At 42.8% G+C, this 12,729-nt stretch overlaps 1 protein-coding gene across 1 annotated transcript in view; it reads right to left on the bottom strand.

Annotated features, from left to right (window-relative positions):
• The window catches only part of LOC132774475 (sodium-dependent neutral amino acid transporter B(0)AT1-like), a 36,043-nt gene that overhangs the window by 10,481 nt on the left and 12,833 nt on the right, over positions 1 to 12,729 (bottom strand). The window contains exons 3-8 of the mRNA XM_060774622.2: positions 11,698 to 11,835; positions 9,014 to 9,195; positions 5,448 to 5,558; positions 3,223 to 3,335; positions 1,892 to 2,020; positions 1,380 to 1,536 (exon numbers count right to left, since the gene is read on the bottom strand). Coding sequence (XP_060630605.2) covers positions 1,380 to 1,536; positions 1,892 to 2,020; positions 3,223 to 3,335; positions 5,448 to 5,558; positions 9,014 to 9,195; positions 11,698 to 11,835 — 830 coding nt within the window. The remainder of the gene's footprint in view (positions 1 to 1,379; positions 1,537 to 1,891; positions 2,021 to 3,222; positions 3,336 to 5,447; positions 5,559 to 9,013; positions 9,196 to 11,697; positions 11,836 to 12,729) is intronic.

Genomic DNA, 12,729 nt, shown 5'->3' with positions numbered 1-12,729 from the left:
CCTATTTCCCAGGGTCTGATCCCAAATTATCTGTTTATCCCATGTTACCTGGCAGTGGGGACTCATATATTCCAGTTCAAAGCACATAATCGGGAATCACATCCTGGGATAAAGGGCAGTGTGGAAGGGCCCTAAGTCTTCCCAAAGCATCCCATTTCAAATTCCACCTTTCCTCTCCTCATGAGCCCCCGGTGGCGCAGTGGGTTAAAGCACTGAGCTGCTGAGCTTGTTGATCGAAAGGTCGCAGGTTCGATTCCGGGGAGCGGCATGAGCTTCCGCTATTAGCCCTAGCTTCTGCCAACCTAGCAGTTCGAAAACATGCAAATGTGAATAGATCAATAGGTACCGCTCCGGCGGGAAGGTAACGGTGCTCCATGCAGTCATGCCGGCCACATGATCTTGGAGGTGTCTACGGACAACGCCGGCTCTTCGGCTTAGAAATGGAGATGAGCACCACACCCCAGAGTCAGACATGACTGGACTTAATGTCAGGGGACTACCTTTACCTCTCCTCATGATCTTTGGTTTAGTCTTTTTGTTCCCATGCCCAGCTGTAAATAAAGTAAACTATAAACCAGTGGTTCTCAACCATCCTAATGCCGCGACCCCTTAATACAGTTCCTCATGTTGTGGTGACCCCCAACCATAACCCTAACCCGGTATGCCCAAATTTGAATAATGGTGTGGTTGGCAGGGGGATTGATTTTGTCATTTGGGAGTTGTAGTTGCTGGGATTTATAGTTAACATGTAAACAAAGAGCATTCTGAACCCCACCAACAATGGAATTGAACCAAAGTTGGCACAGAAAACTCCCATGATCAACAGAAAATACTGGAAGGGTTTGGTGGGCATTGACCTTGAGTAGAGTTGTAGTTCGCCTACATCCAGAAAGCACTGTGGGCTCAAACAATGATGGATCTGAACCAAACTTGGCACGGATACTCAATATGCCCAAATGTGAACACTGGTGGGGTTTGGGGAAAATAGACTTTGACATTTGGGAGTTGTAGATACTGGGATTTATAGTTCACCTACAATCAAGGAGCGTTCTGAATCCCACCAATGATAGAATTGGGCCAAACTTCCCACACAGAACCCCCAAAGCCAACAGAAAATACTGTGTTTTCTTATGGTCTTTGGCGAGCCCTCCGACACCCCTTCGTGACCCCCTCAGGGGTCCCGACCCCCAGGTTGAGAAACACTGCTATAAACTGTGGAAGGATATATCACAACCATTTAAATTGTGCAAATAAATTCCAAACTTCCTCAACATTACCTCTCCCTTGTAACACCAACAACAACAACATAATCATCATCATCATCATCATCATCATTATTATCTTCAATCTGCCACAATATGTATATGTTGTCACCTTACATCATTTAAAAATGAGTCCAAGTTGCAAGTCTGGAATTTAAGGCTTTGAAAAAGAGCCGGATTGGTCATGTTGCAGAATGCTTGCATTTGTTCAAAATTATCCTGGGTTACGTTACCTTCTGGCAAATCAAAAACATTTGTAAGCAAGAGAATGTTCCTGCAAATGGAAAAGAAAATAATCAAAGCCTTTCTAGTTTTGTTGCACAAAACACCGATGTTTTACATTTTAACTAGAATAATCAAAGCTCTCTTATATACTTTCTGAAAGTGAATAGGAACAAAGAGTTAATATCCATTGTCCCAGATGAGATCCAGCAAGGGTGATATGGGCATGGAAAAAGTTGTGGGCATCACAACATGCCTGCTGCTCGACTTAAGATTGTCTCTTAGAAATGGAGCCTAGCAGCTGTCTGATGAGGTCTCCACACTTTTAATATGGCATGATTGTGTTGATCACATTAAGGGACAAAAGACTAGAAAAGTGTTAACGCAAAGAGAAGAAAGCAACTTACTGTTCAAAACAATCATCATATCGTTCTGTTGCTCTGAATCCAATAATTGTGTATATGACTGTGGCTGAATAAACGGATGTTAAACCATTGATAACCGAGATAATCAAAGCGTCCTTCTCACAATTATTGCTGCAAACCAAAACAGAAATCTACAGTGAATTCAGAAAATTGTCATTGTAACTTTTCACATGTATTTGTGGACCTATATCACTTAGTTGGGATGCAAGAGTGAGTTCAGTCTCATGTATGTCACTGTGCTATTGATGAGTTTAAATGGATATTGGAGCCCCCGGTGGCGTTCTGGGTTAAACCCTTGTGCTGACTGACAGGTCAATGGTTTGAATCCAGGGAGAGCGGGTTCAGCTCCATCTGTCAGCTCCAGCTTCCCATGCGGGGACATGAGAGAAGCCTCCCTCAAGGATGGTAAAACATCAAACATCCGGGCATCCCCTATGCAATGTCCTTGCAGACAGCCAATTCTCTCACACCATAAGCAACTTGCAGTTTCTCAAGTCACTTCTGACACACACACACACATGCTACCCCTCTATTCTGCCTTAGTTAGACTACACCTGGAGTACTGTGTCCAATTCTGGACACTGCAATTGAAGGGAGATGTTGACAAGCTGGAATGTGTCCAGAAGAGGACAACTAAAATGATCAAGGGTCTGGAGAACAAGCTTTATGAGGAGCGGCTTAAAGAGCTGGGCATTTTTAGGCTGCAGAAGTCAAGGCTGAGAGGATACATAATGGTCATGTATAGATATGTGAGGGGAAGTCATAGGGAGGAGCAGGCAAGCTTGTTTTCTGCTGCCCTGGAGACTAGGATGCGGGACAATGGCTTCAAACTACAGGAAAGGAGATTCCACCTTAACATTAGGAAGAACTTTCTAACGGTGAGAGCTATTCAGCAGTGGAACTCTCTGCCCTGGACTGTGGTGGAGGCTTTTTCTTTGGAAGCTTTTAAACAGAAAATTAAATTAAAACAATTTAAAATACTGCAAATTCAATTAGTTGGCCAAAACTATATCTGAGTTTTACAATCAACAACTTGGTCCGAAGCCTGTCCATAGCCCATTTACCATAGTATTGTCATCATTTATCAACCTACTATCCAAATGCCTGGTCCCATAACCACATTTTCAACTTTTTCCTGAAGGATAAGAGAGAAACGGTTGACCTAATTTCATGGGGAGTGAGTTCCACAAGTGGGGGGCTACTGCCAAGAAGTCCCTGTCTCTCATTGCATTTGCAACAGAGGCGGGCTCAAGAGCAGGGCATCCCCGGAAGATCGTAAGCTTTGAGGGGGGGCGTAGGTAATGGCAACTTACTGAATTGAATTGTAACTAGAGAATGAGATGAGGCCTCCAAAGGCAAGGGAGAAAGAAAAGAATACTTGTGCTCCAGCATCTAGCCATGTGGTCGGGTTAGCTAATTCATTGACCTGAGGAAGAGAAAAAAATAAAGCTTTAAGTGAAGGTGGTAATTTCACAGTTAGAGCTCATGGAAAACAAATTAAACTGTGACTCTAGGTATGAAATCTGGTTAATTTAAGATAATCTGAACAGGGCATATTCCAAATAGGAAGCATCCTATTGTGGTGGTTCAAAGTTTCAATTTGGAAAAATTGGAAATAGGGGATAGTCAAGTTGAAAAAGTAGAGCATTGCAGTGATTGCAATTCAGAAAAATAGGAAATAGGGGATAGTCAAGTTGAAAAAGTAGAGCATTGCAGTGATAGGTAAGCAAGGCAGGTGGCATGTGTGTAATTAATCCAACAATCTCTGAGGATGCTTGCCACAGATGCAGGCGAAATGTCAGGAGAGAATGCTTCTAGAACATAGCCGTGTAGCCCGAAAAACCTACAACAACCCAACCCAAAAAATGTTTGTGGAAATAATACCATCTTTTATCAGGTCAGAGCATTGGTTCATCTAGTACATGACTGTCTACAGCATTGGTTCACAACTTTTGGACTTCAACTCCCAGAACTCCCAGCCATCTTACCAACCGTTAAGGAATTGTGAGAACTGAAGCCCAAAACACCCAGAGGACCAAACGTTGGGAACCACTGGTCTACAGCCTTCCAAATCTGGGCTTCAGAACTCCCATGCTCCTTATTTTGCACAAGTTGCTCATATTGAAAAGCTACATCAGGCATGATGAAAAGGAGTTCATAGAGCAAGGTTCAATACCGCTGACCTTTTCATGTCCCCTGATCAACAGCTAAATCAGTAGAGATCATTTGCATGAAGCCCAGGACATACATTGAATTTGGGATGGTAAACGTGTGACCCACAAATGTCATTTAATGAGTCCCATCAGTCTTAGAACTACACCTAAGGATGAGGGATGACCAAAGTTGCAATTCAACAACATCTGGAAGCTCACACATCTCCTTTCGCAAGCCATCTGCAGGGTAGAGGAGTCAACATTCAGAAGATCTACAAGCCACTCTAAACACCTTCATAGAAGTATATGAGAAGCTCGGCCTGTCATTGAACATCGAGAAAACCAAAGTGATCTTCCAGCGGTCACCAGCCAACCTCTCTCCAATGCCAGAGATACAGCTTAATGGTGTAACATTAGAAAATGTTGACCATTTCCACTACCTTGGCAGCCACCTCTCCACAAAAGTCAACATTGACACAGAAATACAACTCCCCTGAGATCTGCAAGTGCAGCATTTTTCCGAATGAAGCAGAGTGTTTGAGGACTGGGACATCCGTAGGGATACCAAGCTGCTTGTTTATAAAGCTATTGTCCTCCCAACCCTGCTATACACCTGCAAGACGTGGGCTATCTACAGACGTCACATGCAACTCCTAGAATGATTCCATCAACGTTGCCTCCGAAAAATCTTGCAAATCTCTTGGGAAGACAAGTGGACAAATGGCAGCGTACTGGAAGAAGCAAATACCACCAGCATTGAAGCGATGGTACACCACCATCAACTCCGCTGGACCGGCCACGTTGTCCAAATGCCTGACCACTGTCTCCCAAAGCAGTTGCTCTACTCCAAACTCAAGAATGGACAATGGAAAGGTTGAAGGACAGGAAAAGAGATTTAAAGATGGGCTTAAAGTCAACCTTAAAAACCGTGGCATTGACACCGAGAACTTGGAAGCCTTGGCCCTTAAGCACTCCAGCTGGAGGTCAGCTGTGACCAGCAGTGCTGTAAATTTGAAGATGCACAAATGGAGGGTGAAAGAGAGAAACATGCCAAGAGGAAGGCATGTTAAGCCAACCCCAACTGGGACCGCCTTCCACCTAGAAACCGATGCCCTCACTGCAGGAGAAGATGCAGGTCAAGAATAGGGCTCCACAGTCACCTATGTACCCACCGCCAGTACACTGATCTTGGAAGACAATCCTACTCAGACAGTGAGGGATTGCCTAACTGTCAAAACAGAGGAGTCAACAATCTTTTGCAAATAAAGTAAAGTAGGAACCAAGCCACACTTCCTCAATTATGTTCCTATGCGGGGTATAAATAAATATTAATAATAATAATAATTCCAATGAAATATATTTTTTAAAATCCACGTAATACTTACATCAGGTGTGAAAAGAAATACAATTCCACTGACAGAGCCTTTGAGTGTTAAGCCACGGATCAAGAAGATGGTAAGCACAACATAAGGAAGCGTTGAGGTTATATACACTGCCTGGAGGGAAGAAATGTGTACAAGTGAGTTTGTAACACCCACATATTTCTTTTTGCTACGCTTATCTCTGTCCTTCTTTCTGTTTCTCCATCTATAGATATCTCCAGCCTTAAAGACTACTACTGCTTGCAAGGGTACCTAATAGCTTATGGTCAGTCAAGATTGGAGAACACAACAGACAGAACCATGTGAAACTCCTTTCTGATGCAAATAAATTTGGGAATTGTTGCTTTTGCAATGCATAAAGTAACTCAGATTTTAAAAAGTGGAATGAAAAGACTGAAATGAATAAAATGTTGTCTCTCATATTGCTGAAATTTAACATATGAGTTTATTAGTAAAGATTTCCCCTTGACATTAAGTCTAGTCGTGTCCGACTCTGGGGTGTGGTGCTCATCTTCATTTCTAAGTCAAAGAGCCAGCGTTATCTGTAGACGCCTCCAAGGTCATGTGGCCAGCATGACTGCATGGAGCATCGTTACCTTCCCGCCAGAGCGGTACCTATTGACCTACTCACATTTGCATGTTTTCGAACTGCTGTTTGGCAGAAGCTGGGGCTAAGAGCGAAAGCTCACCCCACTCCCCGGATTCGAACCAGCAAGATTCAGTCAGCAAGTTCAGCAGCTCAGCAGTTGAACCCGCTGCACCACTGGAGGCTTTATTTATTAGAGGATAACATTATTTGGTGTCAAATCGTCCAGTGGTTTTTGAGTTATGTTAATCCCACAAACGAACATTAAATTTTTATTTATATAGATTTACAACATTTCTACCCTGCCCTTCTCAACTCCCGAGGGGGGACTTAGAGTGGCTAACACTGGCAAGAATTCGATGCCACAAATCACAGTATAACAACAATATAAACCCAATATAAACCGGGATTGTGGCGCAGCTGGCTGAGTGTCAGCTGCATTAAGATCACTCTGACCAAAAGGTCATGAGTTTGAAGCCAGCCCGGGCTGGAGTGGGTGTCCAGCCATTGTGTAGCCCGTTGTCGACCTTTGCAACCCGAAAGACAGTTGCATCTGTCAAGTAGGAAAATAAGGTACCACCTTGTGTGGGAGGCTAAATTTAACTAATTTATGAGGCCATAAAGAAAGAAGACTCCGGGGAATGTGGAATGCGGAAGAACTTCATCGGTGTCGTTGATGGACGATGAAAAGCAGCAGCTCCCCCGGCGGCCAGAAAAAAGTTAAATAGCCTTTGTCTGTTAAATGTTGTTTGTCAAACTGGCATTGAATGTTTGCCATATATGTGTTTACTGTAATCCGCCCTGAGTCCCCTGCGGGGTGAGAAGGGCGGAATATAAGAACTGTAAATAAATAAGTAAATAAATAAATTAATACACAGTAATTTAAAAACAATAAACATTCGTTAAACAATCATAGAGCCGTTTCCATTATTATCACAATCATATGGTCCAGTTCAATGTCCAAAGTGCCGTTATGCCTGCTCGCCAAAGACCTGGTTCCAAAGCCACGATTTAAGTTTTTTTCCTAAAAGAAAGGAGGGAGGACGCCAATCTAATCTCATTGGGGAGCGAGGTTTTTAAAAACCCGTTACTTTCCAGAGAGTGTCCACCTGACTCTGTGGCCCAGAGCAACCCTGCCAGAGTGACCACATTAATCTGGAACGATCCAAATCGGGGGAACATCTGCCTGAAGTTTTCCACCATTTCCCCCCAGGTAGCTGCGGAGATGCGGAGATGCACTGCAGTGCATGCATAAAGTTGAAGAATACCCGAGAGGTTTTTTTAATGCAGTTATGCATTGGTGCACACTAGTGCACCACATGTAAATTTCACCAAGTCTCGCATTTTCCCCATGCTCATTGCACCTCATTTTTCATCTGAACCCAGACTTTTAAAACCTGTTTATTGCTGTTCCGCCTGAATAATGGCCAAGTGTCATTTGGTCACTTCAATGTGCAGATGGGGTCTTGGAATTCCCTTTGTTTATATACTCTCCGTTCATGTATTATTCATAACTTTGGGCAATTTTAGCTTGAGGTGGATTCAGTTTGGAGAAGGACAGGGCCTGCATGCCCATTCTTCCCTATTGTGGGATCCTCTCAAAGGAACTTGGGGGTCAAGGCAGCAAGGGGGATGCATAACTTGGAGAATGTAGGACTGGATTAACCCCTAAGTGAGGGGAACCATGTCGCCATTTGGCCACCCGTTTAGATCTTATTCACTCAGCACAACAATAGGATTCATTTCTAATTTGCGTTTAGATCTTATTCACTCAGTAGATAATAAAGGAAGTGCCAAACATTTTTAAAAATCAAAACCTACAAAAACTTGAAAAACTGTAAATATAATCCACTTCAATGTGGAGAGGAGGCCTTGGAATTCCTGTTGTTTATATACTCTCCGATCATGTATTTTCATAACTTTGGGCAGTTTTAGCTTGAGGTGGATTCAATTTGGAGAAGGACAGGTCCTGGTTACATCCCGAATAGATTACTGCAACGCCCTCTATGTGGGGTTGTCTTTGAAGACAGTTCGGAAACTTCAGTTAGTCCAACGGGCAGCAGCCAGATTACTAACTGGGGCAACATACAGGGAGCATACCACCCCTCTGTTGTGCCAGCTCCACTGGCTGCCAGTCCATCTCCGAGCCCAATTCAAAGTGCTGGTTTTAACCTATAAAGCTCTATACGGTTCTGGCCCAGCTTACTTGTCTGAACGCATCCACCCCTATGTCCCATGTCATAATCTAAGATCATCTGGGGAGGCCCTGCTCTCGCTTCCGTCAACAGCACAAATAAGTCTGGCGAGGAAGAGAGACGGGGCCTTCTCAGCTGTGGCCCCCCGCCTATGGAACACACTCCCAAATGGGGTAAGATAAGCTCCCTCCCTCCTTACTTTTAGAAAAAAAATTAAATCATGGTTCTGGGTCCAGGCCTTTGGACAGTAGATGTATGTAGCATTTTAGAGGGAGATTGGCTGGAATGGCGATTTGACTGACGAGACTGTTTTATTGTTTTAATGCTTGTTGATGTATTGTTTTAATTATAATTTATGTTTTACTATTGAAATTGTTTGTATTGGCATCGTATCGGTGCCCAATGTAAGGCATTGAATTTTGCCATTATTTATGTGCAAACTGCTTTGAGTCCCCCCAGGGGTGAGAAAGGCGGTATATAAATACTGTTAATAATAATAATAATAATAATAATAATAATAATAATAAATCATCCCCATTGTAGGGTCCTCTCAAAGAAACTTGGGAGTCAAGGCAGCAAGGGGGATGCACAACTTGGAGAATGTTGGGTTCACTCCAAGTTGCAGGGAACCATTATTGCCATTTGCACCCTTGGGATCACCCACCATGATCCCATATCAAACCAAGCCTCTGTGGTTACAACCAAAGTTGTAAGTCTTTTAAGCAAGTTGTTTTCTGTTGTTCTTTGTCTATACTCTGCTCTCCATTTGCCACTAGGACTGCAAGTACCTTTCCTGTTGTTTCAATGCCTCTGATGGTGCACACGTACAGCACGCCCCAGGCGCAAGCCAAACTCAGCAGAAGCCACCACTGCACAGTCCCAGAATCATCAATAGAAGTGGAGATGTTTAAGGTCTTCCTGTACCAAAAGTAATCAACAGCAGAACTCCTTGCACATTCATCTAGAAAACCTTGAACCAAAGAAACAAAGTGTTACGATCCAGGTGGGTGTTGCTCGTTGCATCAAAAGGAACATGGCAGTGCCCATGCACACTTCCCATACATTTCAACATAATTCCCCGAGAACAACATCCTAAACTCCAAAAAATAAATTTTCTTCAGAAAACAAATAAATGGGAAAACTTAGGAAATTCCAAAACAGATTATGAAACATTAAGATGTGTCCATGGGTACTCATATGGAACACAGGGAATGGGACAAATCCTTTTCAGTCAATCAAGGTGAGTTTTAATCAAGCAATCAATACAATTTGCGAGGAAAAACATCCTTTCTTTGTTTTCAAGTGATGCTATTTCTAATATGAATCTGTACTGTAGAATTAATGCAATTTGAGACCATTCTAACTGCCTTAGTGCAATGCTATGGAATCACGTGAGCTGTAGTAAGGAACCAGCACTCTTTGGCAGAGAAGACATAATAATAATAATAATTGCAAAGATTCTGGCACAAGCCAGTCAAGATAGTCCCAGTGGTGATCGGCACAATGGGTGCAGTGCCTAAAGACCTTGGCCTGCACTTAAACACAATCGGTGCTGACAAAATTGCCATCTGCCAGCTGCAGAAGGCCACCTTACTGGGATCTGCATGCATTATTCACCGATACATCACACAGATCTAGACACTTGGGAAGTGTTGGACGTGTGATCCAATATAACAGCCAGCAGAGTGTCTGATATGAGGATTTAAAGATCGAACTGCAAAGACTCTGGCACAAGCCAATCTAGGTGGTCCCAGTGGTGATTGGCACACTGGGTGCAGTGCCTAAAGACCTCGGCCTGCACTTAAACACAATTGACACTGACAAAATTACCATCTGCCAGCTGCAGAAGGCCACCTTACTGGGATCTGCATGCATTATTCTCCGATACATCACACAGTCCTAGACACTTGGGAAGTGTCCTACGTGTGATCCAATACAACAGCCAGCAGAGTGATCTTGTCTGCTGTGGACTCATCTTGTTGTGTTGTGTTTCAAATTATTATTATTATTATTATTATTATTATTATTATTATTATTATTATTTGAAACACAACAAGATGAGTCCACAGCAGACAAGATCACTCTGCTGGCTGTTGTATTGGATCATGTTGTATTGGATCATTGTATTGGATTATTATTATTATTGACACAAAAGCCCAGTATGTCACAGCAAACGAGATCTATATGCTGGATTTCGTATCATAAAATCACAAGTCAAACACTTCCCAAGCGTCTAGGACTGTGCGATGTATTATTATTATTATTATTATTATTATTATTATTATTATTGTATTGTCGAAGGCTTTCATGGCCAAAATTACTGGGATGTTGTAGGGTTTTTTGGGCTATATGCCCATATTCTAGAGGCTTTCTCTCCTGACGTTTCACCTGCATCTATGGCAAGCATCCTCAGAGGTAGTAAGGACTCACTACCTCTGAGGATGCTTGCCATAGACGCAGGCAAAATGTGAGGAGAGAATGCCTCTAGAATATGGCCATATAGCCCGAAAAAACCTACAACAACCCATTATTATTTATTTATTTATTTATTTATTTATTTATTTGACCAGTCATATGACCATTTCAAAATACAACACAAATAAAAGAGAAAACTAAAGATCATGTAAAATCACAGCTCCCAAGATCCTGTAGCATTCAGCAATAGCAGTTAAAGCAGTATAAAACTGCATTATTGTTATTTATTATTATTATTTTCTATATTTATATACCACTTTTCTCACCCCTGGGGGGACTCAAGGCGGTTTACAACACATTGATGGCAAAAATTCAATGCCAACTTACAATAGCACAAAGAAATTATAATAACTAATTACTACATATAACTTTGACTTAAAATCATTAAGACCATGAAATATAAGACATAAACAAAATGCTCTTTGATTGTAGGTGAACTATAAATCCCAGCAACTATAACTCCCAAATATCAAGGTCTATTTTCCCCAAACTCCACCAGTGTTTATATTTGAGCATATTGAGAATTAGTGCCAAGTTTGGTCCAGATCCATCATTGTTGAGTCCACAGTGCTCTCTGGATGTAGGTGAACTACAACTCCCAAAACTCAAGGTCAATGCCCACCAAACCCTTCCAGTATTTTCTGTTGGTCATGGGAGTTCTGTGTGCCAAGTTTGATTCAATTCCATCGTTGGTAGAGTTCGGAATGCTCTTGATTGTAGGTGAACTATAAATCCCAGCAACTACAACTCCCACAGGACATAATCAATACCCTCCCCCAATCCCACCAGTATTCACATCCAGGTGTACTGGGTATTTGTGCCAAATACATCCTGTATATCAGATATTTACATTACTATTCATAACAGCAGCAAAATGACAGTTTTGCTCATTCAATCCAATAAATCCCCCTTTGGAAAGGCTTCCACATGAGATACGTTATTATTAAGAAATGAGAGACTGCCAGTTATGATTAGCATTCCATGCCATGGTCCATACCTGTATTGTTTATATTGAGAGGACACTGACTCCAGGGGAGTGGTTCTTGGAACGAGTTGAAGAAATACCACATCACCCAGGCAATAATTGTATTATAGTATAAACCCACAAGGAAAGAGACCAGCATTGCTGCCAAACCTAATGGAGCAGAAGAAAAGACTTGAGACAAATTGTATTTTGTATCATTTAAAAAATTACAGCTATGATATATTTATAGAATATATTTATAGAACAACAGAGTGAGCCTTAGGGAGGGAAGAAAGAAAATAAAATATTCAATATGTTCTGTGCAAAAAATGTCCTCACATAATAGTCACACCCCCTCTTTTAAAAAAAGAGTGGGGAAATATATATTCAATATATTCCGTGTATTGAAACCATATAACAGCGGTTCTCAACCTGGGGGTCGCGACCCCCAGGGGGGGTCATTTGGCTATTTTGGAGGGGTCGTGAGGCTGCCTCTTTCGGCCCTGCCCCCTTCGTCTGCTCAAAATGGCTGCCTCCCTCACCTGGCTCTTGCTGCTTGCTGGGCCGGCAGGGGTGTGAGCCAGGCAAGGGAGGCTCCGTTCAAGGCCTGGCCTCGTGCGAGGCATCCCTTGCCTGGCTCTTCCTGCTTGCCGGCTGGCGGGCTTGCGAGGCAGCGAGGGAGGCTTCACCTGAGGCCATGCCGCGAGCGGAGCCACCCTCGCTTGACTTGCAACCCCGCCAGCTGGTGAGGGTGAGAGCCAAGCTATAGGGGCTCCGCTTGAGGCTTGGCCTCGTAAGGGCAAGAGCCAGGCAACTGCAATTCCCAAATGTCAGGGTCTATTTTCCCAAAACTCCACCAGTATTCAAATTTGGGCATATTGGGTATTTGTGCCACGTTTGGTCTAGATCCATCATTGTTTGGGTTCATGGTGCTCTCTGGGATGTAGGTGAACTACATCTCCCCTAAGCCATTGTCAATTTTTCCCAACTTCCTCCAGTATTTTCTGTGTGCCAATTTTGGTCCAGGTGTGTAATTTGTGAAGGTTTCAGTGGTTGGTGGAAGTC

This window comes from Anolis sagrei, chromosome 4, assembly GCF_037176765.1.
Source record: "Anolis sagrei isolate rAnoSag1 chromosome 4, rAnoSag1.mat, whole genome shotgun sequence".
NCBI classification, from domain to species: domain Eukaryota; kingdom Metazoa; phylum Chordata; class Lepidosauria; order Squamata; family Dactyloidae; genus Anolis; species Anolis sagrei.
Note: the sequence above shows the minus strand (reverse complement) of the source record. Positions and strands in the feature narration are given on the sequence as shown.